The sequence below is a fragment of the Sceloporus undulatus genome, chromosome 3, assembly GCF_019175285.1.
Source record: "Sceloporus undulatus isolate JIND9_A2432 ecotype Alabama chromosome 3, SceUnd_v1.1, whole genome shotgun sequence".
Lineage (NCBI taxonomy): Eukaryota > Metazoa > Chordata > Lepidosauria > Squamata > Phrynosomatidae > Sceloporus > Sceloporus undulatus.
The window spans coordinates 252257076-252277600 of record NC_056524.1 but is presented as its reverse complement, the minus strand read 5'-3'; the positions used below and the strand labels follow the sequence as shown (position 1 = coordinate 252277600).

At 39.1% G+C, this 20525-nt stretch overlaps 1 protein-coding gene across 3 annotated transcripts in view; it reads left to right on the top strand.

The window, feature by feature from the left end:
- The first annotated feature begins 8824 nt into the window (after nt 1-8824).
- ZBBX (zinc finger B-box domain containing) overlaps nt 8825-20525 on the top strand; it is a 40549-nt gene continuing 28848 nt past the window's right edge. For all 3 annotated transcript variants that reach the window (XM_042460151.1, XM_042460149.1, XM_042460148.1), the window contains exons 1-4: nt 8825-8930; nt 10661-10709; nt 12330-12445; nt 14321-14416. In XM_042460151.1, coding sequence (XP_042316085.1) covers nt 8880-8930; nt 10661-10709; nt 12330-12445; nt 14321-14416 — 312 coding nt within the window. In that variant the 5' untranslated portion in view covers nt 8825-8879. The remainder of the gene's footprint in view (nt 8931-10660; nt 10710-12329; nt 12446-14320; nt 14417-20525) is intronic.

Below are 20525 nucleotides of genomic sequence, written 5' to 3'. Positions count from 1 at the left end.
TGATTGTTCAGTTTCTGTTCAACTTTTCTATTACTGATGTTTCATGATTGGATTTTTATATTTGTATTACCTCAGTTTCTTGTAAAAGGTGGCGGCATAATTTAAAATAGACAGAGACATTCACAGGGACAAGGACATCTGAAAAGATCTGGCTGTCTCATGGGGGGGATTTATGTTCCTCACAAAGTGTTCAGATATTTGACTTCTAACAGAACCATCAAATGACTTCAAATATTGCTCTGAGAGAATTTGAAGGACACCACCTTGTCATCTCATTAATTCTTCTATAATCAAGAAGAGAAATTGTGTGCATCCCTATGTTGCTGAATTGCCTAGGGCGCTTGAAGTTGCAGTTCAACACCTGGAAGCACAGAGAATCCCACCTGTCATCTGTAAAGTAAGCCTGAAAAATGATGCTCAATATCCTGTAGCAGGGATAAGGAGCATAAACTTTGTATGTGCAACTCCATGCTATCCCACTGCCATGCTCTGGGGCACTGTCATAAACCAGGGGTGACTACTGAGTAGGGATGAAGGAAAGTTACCAGCCAATGTCCAGCTGTAATTCTACAGTTGTGTGTATTGCATACATTCAAGTCATTTCGGACTTATGGCACCCCTTACATGAATCTACCAGGGTTTTCTTGGCAAGTTTCTTCAGAGGGGGTTTGCCATCATCTGAAATTGAGGAACTGTGATTTGCCCCAAGATCACCCAATGGGTTTTCATGGCTGACTTGGGTATTCAAACCTTACTCTCCAGATCACAGTCCAGTGCTGAAACCATTACACCATGTTATGTTCTACAGTTCACAGTTTAGAGAAACCAGATCCGGAGAGCAACCCCATTTTCTTCCTTTAGTCAGCAACCACAGCCAAGATGGAGGCTGGCTGGTCACCCCCATACCCCCCTCATCCAGTAAAGGCCACAGCAGCACCCCAGGGTGTGAGAACAGTCTTGATTTTGTGCTTGGGTGCTGACAAATTGTCATCAGTGAAGGTCATCTGAATAGGCGGGTCCCAGCCTGAGTGAGTGGCAAAGCAAAAGGATCATCCCCAAACAAACTAGTATTTTCCCCCAGTTTCAGGGATTCCAAATAATAATTGGTAGGTTAAATGAACAACATTTTTTAAAAAGTCCAACAAACAATATGCTCGTAGTTTCAAAAGTCCAATGGCAGTTGATGGGGGGGGGGGATGGGAGGGAACCGCAACCATATAGCATCCTTGTGTAAACTTTAGTATAAGATATGTGGGATGTCACCAAAAGGTTGAAAACAATCTCTTATTGCCAATATGAAGGGTGGATCTCAGAAGTTGGGGAAGGAAAATTTTCTCTTCATTAAACTACTTTCCACTATTGTGAAAAAAATTCTGTTGGAAGCTGATGGCTAGCCCTATACCTAAATCCTTTAGTATTAAGTGATATAGAACAGGACATTTTTTAAATGTCTGCTTCTCCTTTGGCCCCTCTGGTTTTAGGCTGTAGAGTCCTGAACAAGAAACACAGGCTGGGGGCTGGAAGTGCTGCAACCTTTACTGTAGATCTCGCTTGTTATTTACTGCCACATAGCACACATACCTACTGTGTTACAACAATAATCTGCTAATATACAGCTGCAGTTACAGGTCAAAATCCAAGAGAAGCTATCTCAGTGAACAAGAAAAAGCTTTACAATCACTAATCTTTTCGTATGTACATTCTTTTCTTCCTTTGGCCAGTATATTTAAAGGTTCACTGCTTAACATGGGTCAAGGGAAGTAATATCACCACCCTATTCTGCTTTGGTCAGACTAATTATTTGAAAGGATGTTATTTGGAAGGGAGCAAGCTTGCTTTCTGCTGCTCATTGGACCCGGGCAATGGATGCAAGCTTCAGGAAAAGAGATTCCACCTCAACATTAGGAAGAACTTCCTGACAGTAAGGGCTGTTCGACAGTGGAATACACTCCCTCGGAGTGTAGTGGAGTCGCCTTCCTTGGAGGTCTTTAAACAGAGGCTGGATGGCCATCTGTTGGGGATGCTTTGATTTGGATTTCCTGCATGGCAGGGGGTTGGACTGGATGGCCCTTGCGGTCTCTTCCAACTCTATGATTCTATGATTCTATATGAAGGTAGGATCTTCCTTTTCCATAATAATCAGACACTGTAACTGATTTTAGACTGTAAGCAAGCCACAGTAGGATAACTGGAATAAGCACATATTGTTTCACTGTTCTCCCCCTTCATCCCCTGTTTGAGATTTCAGATTGTAGATCATTTAGGGGCAGAGATGTGGCTTTGCTTCTTCTATTCTGCAGAGTTCCATATACACTAACGTTACTGTGTAAATAAATAATACATTCATAAAATAATAACATAATTAAGAAACAGGAATTTTGCAAAAATGGATTCCTAAAACTATTTTGACATGAGATCACATCACAGCACTATGAGAAGCCACCATGATGGAATCTTTTGAGTGTTGGACTGAGACTTTGGAGAACAGGTTCAAATCCCTGATCTGCCATTGAAGCCCACTGGGTGACCTTGGGCAAATTATATTCTCTCAGAGGAAGGCAAAAAGAAAATCTCATGATGAGTTCACCTGAGAGTCCTCATAAGTTGGAAATGACTTGAAGGTGCATAACAGCAACAACACCACAGTACATCTGATTGCACACTTTCTCATGGTTTGTTTGTATTCCAGAGGGCTATGAGTGGTTGACAGTTTTCTCTAAATGAGTTCATGATCATAGCTGTACAGTTGTGTTATCCACAGTTGGATAGTAGCTACTTGCTTCTGCATTAACACTATAATGTGCCAAAACTGTCCATGTTTCACTTCATAAGAGATGGTTTTTTACTCTTTTCCCATTTTTCATTCTATCTTCTTTATTAGTAGTGGCTGACAGTTATGTATATTTTTTAGAGGTGCTGCATGCTCAGCTGGAAGGTGTCTTAGTGGGAACGTAGTAGAAATTTCAGTTGCCATTCATATGGTCCAACAGACAAAGCTAATTTTAAATTGAAAGTGGCTCACCTGTTTATCTGTGCAAGCAGCTACATTAAAGGTTCTGGGATATTTCTGCTATACATCCTCTGCCAACTCTGTAGACCTGCAAATTTCCAAAATGTTAATGACAGTAGGATGGAATGTACCTGCAAAAATGTTTTTCCTCCATGAAGAAAAACAGAATTTGAGGAAAACTGAAATAAATGCAGTACTTTTTTTCAGGTCAAACACTGAACTAATTTTACTACTTGAGGAACATAAAATCCTTCAGTCATAGTTTAGTTAGCCTATGAAAGTTTACTATTTGACATATTTGTAAAATTTAACTACGTAAAAACCTTTTCATATAAGAAAAATGTGAATACAATCTATACCAAAGAGAGCTGGAATGTGGAATATACCAAAACATTTCACGCTTCATTTTTTAACCGATGTTTTTTTTTACACTTTTTCCATTTTTATGCTACCTAAGGTGTGTGTATGTGTGAATGTGTGTGAAATGGAGAGGGAGAGAGAGAGAGAGAGAGAGAGAGAGAGAGAGAGAGAGAAGTGAAAACAGAAACCATAAATTTGTAAAGCACAGAGTGTACTATTTGTATGGAAACATCAGGGTTAGGTTATAAAGAATTAGAAATAAAGTTTAATTAAACTCTGAAAACACTGAACACTTAATACATTATTGATAGTAATCATCATACATATTTATAGCATATTAACGATGGAGAGCAGGGGTAAGCAACTGCCAGGGATTGATGTTCACATGCCACCTTCCTCCCCTCTCTCCCCTGCCCAATATATTGTTATTGTATGCCTTCAAGTGATTGCTGACTTGTGGCAACCCTAAGACATACTATCACAGGGTTTGCTTGACAAGATTTATTCAGCAGACATTTGTCTTTTCCTTCTTAGGCTGAGAGAGTGAGACCTGCTCAGGGTCTCCCAGTGGGTTTCCATGGCTGAGCAAGAATTCATACCTGGTCTGTAGAGACATAGTCCAACACTCAAACCACTACAACAAGCCGTGTGTCTACAAAATATATACTCTATATAATCATATTTAAGACTAGAAATTTTAGTCCAAAAATTGATCCCAAAAAATTGAGTTGACGTATCCATGGGGTAATGAAAGTACTGAACTTTAACTCTTATTTTTTTAAAAAAGAACAATTCCTTGGTGAAAGGCAAGAGTGTATTCTGTCCTGGAAGCACTGATTCCCCTCTAATCTGTCATCCATCCAGCCTTTAGTGTGAACACAAACAGTTGTGCCTGTTGTTATTTTGTAAGTTCTTTAGCATAATCTTCCTTTGCTTCATGCTTTAGATCATTTGTTTAATGCCCCTCGATTTACCCATGGGTCATATCAAAATCCACAATTTTGGCCCCCCAAATCTGCTTTTGAATTATACATGAGGTCAACTTATAGTGGAATATCTATGGTACTTCCATGGATTTGTTTTGCTACACATTGCTATGCGTACTCCCTGGGGCCATGTGGGACACTTTTACCAGATGTAGTGACCTCTGTGCTGTTCTAGGTCCATGAAAGGGCATTTTCTAACCATGAAGTAAACTAGAAATCATTTTTGGGTGCTGAATGGCTCTTGGAACTATGCATTATTGAGGGGAATAGAAACACCTCTGTGATTCATTATCTATCTACAGTAAGGGTGAGTAAAGTCTGCGTGTGAACTTCCAAGTTCCATATAAACTTAAGATATGCAGATGCCACCATATTATTAGTAGAAAATAGCAAAGAACTGGAATGACTACTGGTAAAATCTAATGAAGAAAGTGCAAAAGCAGGGCTGCAGTTGAATATGAGTGTGCAGTTGGTTGTGACATCCGAACAGTGAAGAAAGCAAACAGGAGGAAAAACAGTTCATTTAAAAAGAGGTGCTGAAGTATACCGTGGACTGTCAAAAAGACAAATAAATGGATCCAAGACCATATGAAACCTGAACTTTACTAGAAGCCAAAATGAGTAAACTAATTTTGAGATAATGTTGCTCATTGAAAAAGTGATAATGCTTGATAATGTGGAAAGCAGTAGGAAAAGAGGATGGAGTGACTCAATCAGTCACAGCCTTGAGCTTGCAAGTCTGAGCAGGGCTGTCGATGACCAGGTCTCTAATTCATAGAGTTTCCATAGGTCAAAGATGCCTCGATGGCAGTTAGGAACATTATCTGGAGAAAACAGTCTCCTACTTCCACAAATTTTTCATTTTTTCCTGAGCATTCACATCTCTTACTACAACCGTTATCTTTTTCTTCTGCTGGGTTTCTGATATAGAATTCAATTTCAAGTACCCTCTCACCACTGAACCTTACTCTTCATTCTTTCGTGGTACTTCATTGTTCATGAAAAGGTTGTTATCTTTTAATAGAATCTCAGTACCATATGAGTGCTAAGTGCATATGCATGCATTTACAAAAACACAAGAAAGTTGTAATTGTTCTGTATTTGATAGACTCCATTTATGAAGTCAGAATGTTTTGCAGACAAAGCACAACCTTGAATATCTGTAGCTCTTTTCATTTCAATTCTGATACTCACTTTATTAACCTCTATATATCGGTTTCCCTTTCCCTGTAATGTGAATAATAATGCTAACTTTCCTCTCTTGGAAGAGCTTTGTAAGGGTTTAGTCATTAGTGTTCTGCTGCACTTAGCAAGATATATAGTTCTATTTAAGTGTTAAGTGTTGCTAATTGTCTTGGATCATAGCCATTAATTTTTATACTATTTTCTGAAAGCATTTAATGCTAGATTCCAGCTCTGAGAAGTGGTTGGGATCCCTCTGTCTGTTTTTCTTCTTTAAATGATGCTCTGCAGTTTCTAATTCATTTAATTTTTTGCTGTTTACTTGCCGAGAAAAAGTTCATGCCACTGGCAGCAATTAAGAATGCAGTTTTTCTCAACATGTTGTCTTTAAATGTTGGACTTCAGTTTTATGAACTCTGTAACCTGCTACAGACCTGTCTCTTTAAGCTACAAACCCCATTTGCAAGGATAAGAGGGATTTTTTTTCCCCAGCTAGGGAGCCTGATATGAGGGTCCTGATATTAGGGCCATCATGAGAAGGCATGAATCATCGGAAGAGGCAGTAATGTTGTGTGTGCTGCAGTTCTTCCATTGTAACGTCCACTGCAGCTCTTCCTTTTATTTTATTTTATTTTATTTATTTTATATTTATTAGAGTACTTATACCCCGCCCTTCAGCCCTAAAGCCTATCAGAGCAGCTTACAATTATTATTTTTAATTAGATGGTTCCCTGCCTTCAAGCTTACAATCTAAAAAATGATTTTGCTGATGAGGTTCTCTTTGTGTATGTACTGACCATTTTTGTTGTTAATTGCCTTCACACTGATCTTGACCCATGGCGACCCTATGGATGAGACATCTCAAGGCCTCCCTGTCCTCTACTGCTCTGCCCAGCTCCTGCAAACTCATATTTGTGGTCCCTTTAATAAAGTGCATCCATCTAGCATGTGGCCTTCCTCTCTTTCTACTTCCCTCTGTCTTTCCTAACATTACTGCCTTTTCCGATGATTCATGCCTTCTCATGATGTGTCCAAAGTATGACAATCTAAGTATTGTCATCTTGGCTTCTAGGGATATTTCTGGCTTGATCTGCTTGAGGACCCATTTGTTTGTACTTTTGGTTGTCCATGGACTCCTTAGCCTTCTTCTCCAGCATCACATCTCACATTAGTTTACTTTCCTCCTATCTTCTTTGTTGACTATCCAGCTCTCACATCCATACATGGTAATAGGGAATACAATGGCTTGTATGATTCTGACATTTGTGCTGAGTTGTATGTATTTGCATTTTAGGATCTTTTCTAGTTCTTTCATAGCTGTTCTCCCCATTTTCAATCTTCTTCTGATTTCCTGGCTGCATTCCCCATTCTGATCAGTGTTTGATCCCAGATATAAACACTCTTTTACTATTTCTATTTTCTCATTGTCTAGTTTGAATGTGTGTAAGTTCTCTGTGGTCATTTTTGTTTTCTTTATGTTCAACAGTAAGCCTGCTTTTGCACTTTCTTCTTTGATCTTCCTTAGTAGTTGTTCCAGGTCTGTGAGGTTCTCTGCTAGTATTATGGCATCATCAGCATATCTCAGATTGTTGATATTGTTTCCTCCTATTTTCACTTCCCCCTCTTCCATGTCCAAGCCCGCTTTCCTTACAATATGTTCTGTATATAAGTTGAATAGGTAGGGTGATCGGATCCAGCCTTGTCTGACTCCTTTGCCAATTGGGAACCATCCTGTTTCTCCTTATTCTGTCCTGACAGTAGCCTCTTGTCCTGAGTACAGATTCCTCATTAGGACTACCAGATGTGTTGGCACTCCCATGTCTTTAAGGGACCATACATACACAGAATGTGCAGAACAGCAGGTGATAGCAGGCTCTGTCCCAGACCTACTTAAAAATAACAACAAAAAACAAAACAACAAAAACAAAACCACAAGCCTTTCTCAGGATCTAACTAGAATTTACATACAAATGCATATAGCACAATTCTTAAGGTAGGACTTCCTCTCCCTCTCCACTACAGTCTTCTGTGTCTCTTCTAGATCTGCTTTAGAGGGTCTCCCAGTCCTTTTGGAGCAGATTTGGTGTGTATATTGGAAAGGCGAATCTTTCTTTTTCTTTTTACTAGTGTGGCTATTTTACAGATGGGTGGATATAGTTGTAATTCTTACAACAAGAGTGGCAACCAAGTTGTTAAACCTCAACTGTCAACAGTATTTACCATCACTTAGACTTACTAAGGGACCGCAGGGAGTTGCATTCCAACAACATATATGTGGAGGGCTACATGATTCCCATCTTTGCTTTACAACAACAGTCCAGTGGTACCCTCGGGATACGACAATACCCAGGTTACGAAATTTTCGGGATACGAAAAAATCCCATAGGAAAACATGTTCCGGGTTACGAATGTTTTTTCGGGTTACGAAAAAACTTTTGGTGCTTTTTTCGGCTTTTCGCACGGAATCGCGGCTTTTCCCCATTAGCGCCTATGCAATTCGCTTACGAAGGCTTTCGGGTTACGAACGGTGCCACGGAACGAATTAATTCGAACCCAGGCACCACTTGTGAATAGTATTATCGTTTGTATTGCAGATAGGTTGTGTGGAACAACTGAGGCTGAGAGAGAGGCTTCTCTAAGGCTACCTTGTAAATTCCTGCAAGAGGCAGGGATTGATCAGGGGACTTTCCAATTCAGTGTTCAGATTTCTTAGCAGTGTAATGTTATATTAGGTATATCCTGATACATTTAGCTAGATATATTGAGTTGACTGAAGAACATAATGGTATTAATTGGTCTAGAGCCTTTATGGAAGGTCTTAAGGAATAGATGTTGAGGTCCCATCTTTCTCAGTTCCTTTCCTAAATGGAAAAACAAAACAAAAAGAAAACTATATTTGGTGTGAAGGCAAACCTAGCTACCAGAATAGCTCCAAATAAATGAATGATTTCCTCATCCTGTGTTGGAAATTCTCTGCCAAGCTTACTGTTTCGCTCTCAGTTTAGTTTGATAGCAGTCAGAAAGGTAAAAATTGTAGTTTTCATCTTCTTGCTCTGAGAGCCATTAGGGCTGAAGGGCGGGGTATAAATACCGTAAATAAATAAATAAATAAATAAATACTCTGTTCTCATAGCATCATATATAGAATCATTATGTTGTTTTTTGTTGCTTTTTTACATTTTTGCAAGCCTGTTTGACATATTGGCAAAGCAAGGGAAAGGGAAACAATATGTACCCTATAAATGTATGTTTTATTTTGCTTTTATTTGGGGAAAAAACCCTCTTTGGATCTTTTTTGTAGACGAGCAAATGCATATCACTGGAAGTCAGGTCAGGCTGGTATGAGTTTACAGCCCCAGATATTGTCACAAAACAAAGAAAACTTTGGAAAGGTAAGAATATTCTTAGAAATTCAGTAGATTAGATTTATCAGTGCCGGTCTGAAAGCCATTAATTAAAACATGTACCCATCTATTTTCTCATTCCTTTAAAATGCATTAATGCTCATAAAGCAGTGGTTCTCAACCTTCCTAATGCCACAACCCTTTAATACAGTTCCTCATGTTGTGGTGACCCCCAACTATAAAATTATTTTCGTCTTGGTTCCTAAGACCATTGGAAATATGTGTTTTCCGATGGTCTTAGGTGACCCCTGTGAAAAGCCGTTCAACCCCCAAAGGGGTCGCGACCCACAGGTTGGAAAACGCTGTCATAAAGGAAAAGTGCAGCACATAGCTCTCATTGCACTCCATGGATCGAAATGACTTCAGTTCTGAGTCACTTCTCATTTGGGGAGAAAAACAAGGCCCTCGTGGGCCTAAAACTGATGGGGTGAGATCCCAACTGTGTTCCCCTAGGTTGCATCCACACTGCAGAAATGATATAGTTTGACACCACTTTAACTTCTATAGCTCAGTGCTATGGAATTCTGGAACTGTAGTTTTGTGAGACATTTAACCTTCTCTGACAGAGAGCTCTGGTGCCAAAAACAGACCAGAATTCCATAGCATAGCATAGTCATGGTAGTTAAAGTGGTGTTCAACTGGATTATTTCTGCAGTGTGGATGTATTGGCCATTTGGAGGCAAAGGATTTTGAAGAGGGGAGGCTGGAGGGGAAGTTCCCCTCTAGTGGTGTAACCCTCTTGAACTTGATCATCTGGAGTGGGGCAATGCATTTTTTTCCTAAGAGAAATTTGTTTTGAAACAATATTGGTGGAACAAATTAAAACTAACCCCAAACTTGAAGAAATATATTGCCTCATTATCAGCATAACGCTTATGTTTGTCTCCTCTGAAACAGGGTGCTTTGAGTGGGGTTTACTCCAAAGTAAGTGTTTATGAGATCAAAGGCTGAAATTCGGAATTGCAGCTCATATTAAAGTTATTTTTCTTACCTGAAAATAATTCAGGATAATTACACTCTTATTGTGAAGTTGAAGGATTTCACGGCCAGCATTCATAGTTTTCTGTGGGTTCACAAAATCACTTCCTTTCAACCAACAATATATATACCCCACTTTCTTCCATGTCAGCATTCTCTGAAGATGCCAGCCACAGCTGCTGGCAAAACATCAGGAATAAACTCTTCCAGTACATGACCTCATAGCCCCCCCCCCCCAAAAAAAACAACACTCTTATTCTTCAGCTATTATTACTACTGCTGATTTTTCCATTCTGCCAGTTTTACTGCCTTTGGAATTGTAACATAAAAGAAAAGTCCTCAAAGTTATTTTGTATTCCAAAAGAATTGTTGTTTAACCTCAGAGATGTAATCACTTATATGAACTTGATAAAGACCATTCATTGGCATGAATCTTTACCAGAACTCTAGTTGTGTTTATGGTGGATTACATTGTTAGATGTGTTATTTCTATATGACGCATGTATATTTGTATATATTTTGATACAAAGAAGTATGTTGTATGTGATTGGGATCACATATTCTGTTCAAATATATGCCACTTAATTTTGTTTGTATGTTTAGACAATTGCTTCACCACTTGTGTGCCTGTTTTGAGGTAAAACAAAAATGTCAGTGTAATTAAAAGGAAATTCATGAATAGGCATAAAATCATTGCAGTATTTTGATCAATCTAACTGAAATATTCCTTTTAAAAACAGATTTCTTCAGGCAAAGTAAAATTGAAGATTCTCAAAGAACAAGTTCAAGGTAATGATATTTTAGTACTGAAAACATGATGGTATGCTCAAAGCTGGAGCTGTTGGTTCAGGATGGGGTTTGGGGAAATTTTTGAACAACAGCTTGGATTCATGTTAAAATAGTTAGTTTGGGGCTTGACATATAGGAACCATTCTTCCCCACCTTAATAAAACGACAAAGAGCTAAGAACTTTACTGTGAAATAATAATAATAATAATAATAATAATAATAATAATAAATTTTATTTCTACCCCGCCTCCATAGGTATGATCAGACGGCTTACAAATTGAAACATTTACAATACAAGATAAAATTCAATATAAGTTAAAAAACATTACTACAGAAACAGGAACAGGAAATCAAATAAATACACATGTCAATGGCAAAGAGAAGGAAAAATTAATTTACAACGGACCGGGGTCAAAAGGGAGAATAAGGGGCAGGAAAATAAACAATTTAACAGGTGGGAAGGCCAACTGAAATAAATACGTCTTCAGATTTTTCTTGAAGCTAACTAGTGAGGCGGCGGAGCGAGCTCTACAGGAGCTTGTTCCAAAGTGAAGGGGCAGCGATGGCAAAAGCCCTCTGTGAGGTCCGTGCAAGGTTTGACCTAGGGACCTCCAACAAATTTGTCCCGGATGTTCTGAGTGTGCGGGCGGATTATATGGGGAGAGGCGGTCCTCCCATGTACCCTGGGCCCAAGCCATTTAGGGCTTTATAGGTCAAAACCAACACTTGTATTGAGCTCGGAGCGAATAGGCAGCCAATGAAGGTCTTTTAAATAGGTGTTATATGTCCGACCCGGAACTGCCAGGCACCGTCTGCTGCCATGTTCCGCACCAATTGCAGCTTCCGGGTTTGGTACAAGGGTTGCCCCATGTAGAGCGCATTGCAGAAATCCATCGAGAGGTTACCAAAGCATGTCAAACAGATTCAAGGTCCTTACGGTCCAGGTAGGGACGCAGCTGGCGTATCAGCCGAAGCTGATAACAAGCACTCCTGACCTCGTATCCACCTGAGAAGTCAGCTGGAGCGACGAATCAAGGAGCCTCCAAGCTGCGCACCGAGACCTTCAGGGGAGCGTGACCCCATTCAGGACCGGGTGACAGATCACCACCCGAAACCGGGGAACCTTCACCAGTACTTCCGTTTTCCCTGGATTCACACTGAGTTTGTTCTCCCTCATCCAGCCCATTACCGACGCCAAGCAGGCATCTAGAGGAGACATAGAGAAGACTATAGTATTAACTGTAATAATATTATTGATAATCTATTTATAAAATAAGGTCCAGAAGATAATTTTCACACCCTTAAGTGGCCAAAACTATTTTAAAAGATTGATTGTACTTGTAATGCCCTATTATTACATAGTGAAATTGCAAACTGAAATCTTGGTCACCTAAGTGAGAGGCTTTCATTTAAACAGAAAGGAGATCTTTTATTTAATTCTCTGACTAGGATATAAATTCATTTTGGTGTTCTGAATTCACTTGGGGGCTATGGTTGGTTTCAGTGTAATAACACTAGGAAAACTTTAAAGAACCTCCTTCCTGCTATTCACTGTCAATGTCATGAACCATGCTGCTTGCAGTTTGCCTTCCCTTGGCTAATCTCTGCTACATTTTCCAGTTCCAGAGCCAGCTAAAAAGACACATACATGTAAATTAATGAATGTTGCAACAGAGGAAAAACCTAAAGTTAAGGGGAAAGCATGTGGTCAATGTGAAACAAAGACTGCACTACTGGTAAGTAAATAGAACAAATAAAGAATAGTCATATTTTGACTCTAGGAAAAAAGATGAAAGAGTGTTTGATGGAAAAGATGTAAAAAAAACCCAGTTTATGTATAAAATATCAGACTTCTTGTCTAAAATATTTGTGAAAACCAGCTAAATAACACCATCATAGCAATTAGTCCTTATCTAGATTTTCTTTCAAGTATTTCAAAATATCTAAGATATTCTGTACAAATTAGTCCAAAACACTGAATGTAATTGTCACTGAAAATTATTGTTCATGTCAGATAGCATGTCATTCACAAATATATTTTTGCTGATTATAAGATGAAGAAAAGCATAGTGCATTTAAGGACAGTTCCTGCAGAACAAAGTATATATCATGTAAAGATAAAATTGAAAATAGAGTTTTTGTCACATTTTAAGAAATTCTCAGGCAGTTGAAATATTTTATAAAATAGAATGCTGGTGATTACAAGGAGAAATACTTGTATAATCCTTTTCCTAACCGTACTGTCCTTTCTTAACATCTGTCAACTGTTTTACAATTCTTAATACCAATAAATTGCCTGACAGGACAGTAGGCTGTATATGTAGAATGTCCCGCCAAGCACTACTTCTTCCTCTGTCTCTCTGTGATGCACTTGCTCAATCTGTTCTCAACAGATCAGATGGGATCATTTATAATGCTTGTGCTTGATACTCATAACTTTTCAAATGTCCTTTCTACACTTTCTGCCTAGAAGTTCAACATTTCTGCATGCACCACTGTTAGGCAAAAGCGATCCCTAGATCTTGTGCTTTTTCGGTACACTTATTTTGAGTCTTTAAAGCCAATAAAAGTTCAGAAAAGCTTTCTGAGACCCTGATTTCACACTGAATAGTGGTTATCTTTGAAACAGAGTGCCTCTCAAGTTACCCTTTGCTTGGTTGCTCTCATTTTACATCATTGCTATTAGCAAGCTCTATAAGCCATCTGTATGCCATACAACTGAAGGGTTGGGGTCAAATGGACTTAATGTATACTATATTTCAACATTTACAGATGACTGCTGTATGTTCAGCAGCAAAGGTTATACACCAAGGAATTTGGAGCTGTAATATTTCAGTCAATGGTCTCTGAGACTTTTCTCAGAAAAGAGGACAAATTCTTTCTTCACATAGTTTTATCAAATGAGTTGCAAAATACTTAGGTATGAGTACCTACACTGACACAGTTATACTAATGTAGGATGCAACAATGAGTCAAAGGAGCATGGCCACATTGGTCACAGTGTAAAGAAAGTTAATTGATTGTGATGGTTGTTAGAAGATGCCATCTCCAAACAGCCTATTTCTCTAATACCTGCCTTGGTGATGGGGATTCTTCATAGCTACAAGTGCTTTGGGAAGGCTGGTTTGCTAAATCACTTGTCCTGGGACAAAATCACCTCTTGTAGGTAATGCAAGCTTACTCTCAGAGTAGATCACAGAAACCTTCGGACAATATAGTCATGCTTTACTTAAGTCTTACTGATTTCGCTGATTGTATTCTCAGCAAGAAGTTTGGATCTGAACCAATGCATATAAAAATGAGTTCAGTGAAGGAAAGTGTTTACCCTTAGTCTAGAAATTAAATCTGATGCTTCTTCTTCATCTGTTTAAAATTCAAACTGGATTTGTCGTAGACTTTCTGCAGGCACATAGAGGCAATGGTTTTCTTAATAGAAATGACATTGTAATTTGTTTTCTTCCATTTTGGGGTCAAAGAATGATAAGCAATTTAATAAATGTAAACCAAAATCATGTACACATTTCTCCATTTAATTTGATAGGGTTGACATCTGAGAATGCATGTGTGGCCTTGTTCTATTGCTTTTACATCCTTAATTTCTTTTTCTCTAGGTGTGCTTGGAGTGTGGAGAGGACTACTGTCCTGCCTGTTTTGCCAGAGTACACCAGAAGGGGGCACTAAAGCTCCACAGAACAACTTCTTTGCAGGTACACTCTATTCCCCCCCCACACACACACACAAATCCTGTTCTTATAATTGTAAAACCTTTCCCTCCCAAGAAAGAACATTTAAACAGTTCTAGCAGCTCTTTTTATTGTCATATGTAGAATGTTTTTGTTAGGATGGGATCATGTTTTGCATTTATTCTTACTGAAGTTTTTTTATATGGAAACAATCACTGTATAGAAGAGAAACCAGAGGACAAAGTGGAAACAAAAGTCCAAATTTACATTTTAAAGCTCCCATTCTTACTCAGCTAATGCAAATAATTATAATTGGCTTACAGTGCTTGAGAAAGAGTAAGTGGACTGAGATAACAATATTTTTGTTTTGTTGTAGTTCAGTTCTCAGTGACTAGTCTGGTCATCTGAGGAGTTTGTCTGGCTCAGCAGAATAGCAGAAATATCTTAGACATAATTTTTTTCACTGTCACAGGGTCCAGGCTTTGTATTCATTTCTGAGCTCTAGTGTTCAGCTAACCATTTAGTTTACACAATTTGGATGAAAGATGGGAATTGTGTGGCCTTCTCCCTGTTGGAATTTTCCACCCCTGACCTTTCTCCAAGGCATGAACAGCAAATTTTGTTTTGTCTCACAGCTGTCTTGCAGTGGATAAGCCACTGGCGTTTGAAGCTCAACATGTCCAAGACGGAGCTTCTTGTCTTTCCTCCTAAGTCAACACTCCTTTTCTGTTTCTGTGGACAACATTTCTATTCAACCAGTCCAGCAAGCCCGCAGTCTTTGTTTTATCTTTGATTCTTCTCTGTCGTGTATCCCTCAGATCCAGACCACAGCCAAGGCTTGTAGATTCTTTTTATACAATATTGCCAAAATCCGACCATATCTCTCCACCTCTACTGCCAGGATTCTGGTCCATGCCCTAGTGGTCTCACGACTTGATTTTTGTAACATTCTCCTGGCTAGGCTTCCTCTTTCTCATCTCTGTCCTTTAATTTCTCTCCAGCATTCAGCTGCATGCATTATCACATCCACCCACCGCTCTGACCATATCTCTGCTTTGGTGGCATCCCTTCACTGACTTCCCCTCCCTTTCCTTATTCAGTATAAGCTCCTGCTGTCGACGTTTAAAGCCCTCCATGGGCTGGCCCCTCCTTATTTATCAGACCTTCTTTCTCCTCTCCTCCCACTCGGGCCCTCCGTTCTGGTAGTCAGGGTCGGCTGTCCCAGCCTAGGATTTTCTCTGCCCCATCTCAGATTCACCCCTTTTCACTTGCTGCCCCTCACTCCTGGAACCTCCTTCCCCCATGAGCAAGGGCCATCACTTCTTTAACCAGCTTCAAAACGGAGTTGAAGACCATCCTGTTCAGAGAAGCGTTCCTAGGCATTGCGTGATTATCATTTGCTATTTGATGTTCTTTTTTGTTGCCCGTTTTACTGAACCATTTCCTGTATTGCTATGTATTTTATATGTATTATCCTATTATTTCTTAGATTGTACGCCATAGGCAGATTTACTCTATTAAGAAAAATGCAACATGGGACATACAGTAGAAGAAATAAAACATGTATGTGAGAGTCACAGTGACTAAGCAAAAGCAATTAAGAAGCCACACAGGTGTAAAAGCTAATGTAATTTAGAAGGCTTGAATGCCAAGGACAGAATTATAGAGTGTACAATTGAAAACACCTGAGATTCATTAAGTGTACAAGGTGAGATGATGAAATTGTCAAGTATGGGTTGAACTATGTGAACCAATGAAATGAATGTACACGCCCACTGGGTGGAAACTGACTAAGTGGGTGGTGTTTAACAATGGCTATAATAATTGCTATGATTGCCAATGTATTTTGTGGGTAGTTGGAGTAGTTTGGAGTAGAGTGGATAGTTGGAGTGTTTTGGAGATTGTAGAGATTGTGATTTGTAGGGCATATAGTATTTTGTATATAGTAGAATAAAGTAGATCTTTTATATAAGACTACTGAGTTGTCTGGTGTCTTGACTGAAGATACAAGAGCCAGCAGGATCCTGGAGAAGTTTGGAGACTTCTGAGGAAGAAGAGTGAGAAGGCTTGGAGAGTTTGTCAGGGTCTTCAGCCTATTCTCTGAAACTCTGCTGTTTGGAAGAAAAGCATTAACCACTGACCAAAGCTGGTCAGCACTGCTGCATAACAAGGTGGTGAGTTAGAGCCAGAGGTGAAGAGCTACAACTCCCATCATCCCTGACATACTCTTATCTATTTATTGTTTGTATGTACAGCGCTGTGCAAATCTACAGCGCTATATAAATAATAATAATAATAATAATAATAATAATAATAATTGTATTTCCAAGCAACTTGGCCACTGTAGTTAAATGTGAGTAACTTGTGGAACTGTAGTTCAACAACATCTAGAAGGCTGCATAGGTTCCACACCTAACTTAGGCTGACTGTCCACTCTACCTGGCTCAGGAGGACCTTGAAACAGTGGTACATGCGCTAGTAACTTCTTGTTTAGATTTCTGTAATGCACTCTACATGGGGCTACCTTGTACCAAACACGGAAGCTTCAATTGATTCAAAATGTTGCGGCCAAATTGATCACTAAAACATCTAGATCAGAACATATCACACCGATATTAAAATCTTTACACTGCCTACCGATCAGCTTCCGGGCTCAATACAAAGCGTTGGTTATTACCTTTAAAGCCCTACATGGCTCAGGCCAAGTTACTTGAAGGAACGCCTTTCCCTACACAATCTGCCCTGCACACTCAGAATATCTGGAAAGATATTACTAGAGAACCCAAAAATCAGACTGAAATCGACCTATGACAGGACATTTACTGCTGCTATCCCCAGACTTTGGAACAACCTGCCGGAGATCTGTTGCATCAACACCCTAGATGCTTTTAAGAAAGCACTTCCGGCGGGCTTATCCATTTGATCCACCATAATGGAATCTCGGTAATACCCTATCTTCCACTAATTTTATATAGGTATTGACTGTATTAATTTTATGAGTTTGTCTTGTTCATTAATTGATGCAATTTTAGATAATTTGTGCTTGTTGTAATGCTGATTTTATGTGTTGTACTCCCGCCTTGATCCATGGGGAGAAGCGGGAAATATAAATATATTATTATTATTATTATTATTATTATTAGTGGAGGGGAATGATCAGGTTGGAAGAATTGGTCCTCCTCATATGCTTTTCACTTCCAAGTATTATAGCAATAATAGGAGCCATGGAGAACTTTTTTGTTTTTTCTTGCTTATTTCTGTTCCCTAAATATTATGTACAATAGCTATCTTCATCTTAGGACCTCTCTTGTCATCTACAGAGTTCTTTGTTCATAAATGTATAATGGAATAGCAAAAGAAAGCAATGATGTACAAAAACATTTAGTAAGAAAGGAAGAGCATAAGAATTAAATAAATTATCGAAGAATAAGAATTAAATAAAAAAGAGGAGAGAAATAATACTTTTTTATTTTATCAGTAGAAATTAAACTTAACCAATGAAATAGTGTGGCAGTAGGTTCAAGACATAAAAATAAGGATATGGTGAATTCCACAATAGCTTATATGATGCCAGAAGAAAATTAGACAAATTTATGTAAAGTGTATCTGTCACTGTACAAAGTAGGATTCTGGGCAAGCTGGTTCTTGGGTTTGATCTGTGAAGTACTGCTGTGATGTTCTTGTTGTTGTTAGCTGCCTTTGAGTCAGTTCCAACTCATGACAACCCTGTGGTTGTCCCAAAAATCCCTATCGTCCCCTGCCTTGCCCAGATCCTGCATGCCCCTGCCCATAACCACTCTGATTGAGTATATCCATTTGGTTTGGGGTCTTCCTCTCTTTCTTCTACCCTCTACCTTTCCTAACATTATTGTTTTTTCTAGTGATCCGTGCCTTCTCATTATGTGACCAAAGTATGATAGTTGTAATTTGATCATCTTAGCTTCCAAGGACAGCCCTGGTCTGATCTGATAAGAAGCCATTTGTTCATTTTCTTGGCTCTCCATGGTATCCTAAGTACTTTTCTCCAGCATCACATTTCTAATGAGTTGATATTCTTTCTGCCTACTTCCTTCACTGTCCAGCTTTCATATCCGTACATGGTAATTGGGAATACAATGGCCTGAACAATTCTGACTTTAGTGCTCTGTTGTATGTCTTTGTTCAGTATCTTTTCCAGTTCTTTCATAGCTGCCCTTCCCAGTCCTAGTCTTCTTATTTTGTGACTGAAGTCTCCATTCTGGTCAGTGTTTGATTCTAGATATGGGAATTCTTCAACTGTTTCAGTTTCCCTGTTGTCTAGCTGACATAAAAACTCATACCACCAGTCCATTAAATATGTCTGAAACATGTCATAGGAAGGTACTTGGCTGTATGTTCTTACTGGAGGAGACAATTATGGTGTGTCTTGGAGTTACAACCCTGAACAACAACAAAGATGATAGCTATCCTCCTGCTGGTTAGTCTCAACTAGTGCAGACCCATTCAATCCATTATTGAATGTGTATAACTTACCAAGATGAAAGACAGTCCAATGGTAGGAATCTAAACTAAAAGCATATCATTATCAGAACAATAGCTAATATGGTAAGAAACTGTGGAGTATGTGATTTGGTGGAGTCAGAATCTGTAAAAGTCTCATAGAGGATATTAATAGCATCTTCCAATTGATTCTGCCATACTGTATCTACCGCTGATCAAAATATTTAATATCTGTACACACTACAAAATTCAGCCAGTTTCAAATGCTCTGTTTCAGAGTCACAGTTTCAAATTGCCTTAGAGTAATGAACAAATTATTTATAAAAGCTAGTTTAGGATCCATGTAAGAAGAAAATTGTAACATTCAAGAATAGTACAAGAAAGAAATACAGAAATTAATGATGGCCCAAAGTTGTATGCTTAGGACACAGGGGTTGGAATCAGAAATAGGTTGGGTTAAAACGGCGACCGGGCCGGGGGGGGGGGGTTTCTTGGGGTCTGGACCCCCCCTTCCATTAGAAAAATGAATGGTGTGTGCTGCTGCGCCGCTGCACTCAAGCCCCATTATAATGGTGGCACTTAGTCTGGACCCCCCCTTCCTAAAATCCTGGCTACATCCCTGATTAGAATGGACCCAATCATTTCACTGAGTCTTCTGTAAGTATGATTAAGTCTAATCCAGTGTCTCTAAGAGTGAAAAACAAATATTAGGATGAGACAAGATAATTGGAAAGATTGCGCTGTGTCTGCTTTGGTGAAAGATTTAGAGGCTCTACAAACTGCCCCTTTGGAGTGGCGTCCTGCCACCCCTTTCCTCACCAGATTGGGGCTGCAGCAACTGCACTTTTCCAGCACTAAAAAGAACAGCAAAATGCCACTCTTTTGCCACCATAGCAGCAGCTTTTCAGCTGTCCTTTGGGGCAGTGTGCAGTCCTGCTGTGCAACCAGGCACATGGCGAGATGCTGGTGTTGGGGTGGCTTTGGGGCATGTGGTGTGCAGACACCCTGAGGCTGGTGTTAAATGCCAATCTGTTTAGCCCCTGAGAACCATTTTTGCTGTTAGACTTGTTAACTTTTTGCCCAAATTATTTTTGAATAATTTTTCAAATACTAAGTAGATGTTATGCAGTGTGACTTGAACAGAGTGTGACCTGCAGTGTGACCTGAATTAAGACTTTGTTATTCCATTATCCTGTTACAGAAATAACTATTTGTAGTCAGTCCTTCTTTGTAATCAATTTTTCTTATTTCAGATTGATATTGGCCAGTCTTTGATGCAGCCTGTTCCAAATATTTTTAAGGGTTTTTTTTGTAACAAATAAATGAATGAGGGCTAGCTGCTTGACTTAAAATTGACTCTTGTATTTTATTTATTCTTTGCTATTTATTGCCAGAATCAAATCCTCAAAAAGTAGTTAAGGATGCTTTCATGCCTGTAGCAAACAAATGAGAACAGATGTACAAAGATAGAGAGACAGAATCTAAAAGGCAGTGGAGTAGAGAATGTCAGATGCTGAACGTACCAGGCAAAGCAATGCAAAGCAATTAGACTGCCTCTTTATAACATAAAAGAGTATTCACTAATTTCTGCAGAAGGGTTAGTGAATCTACATAGTGTGTTACTTAGGCTGTTGGTTCTGCTGGAGCATCTGTT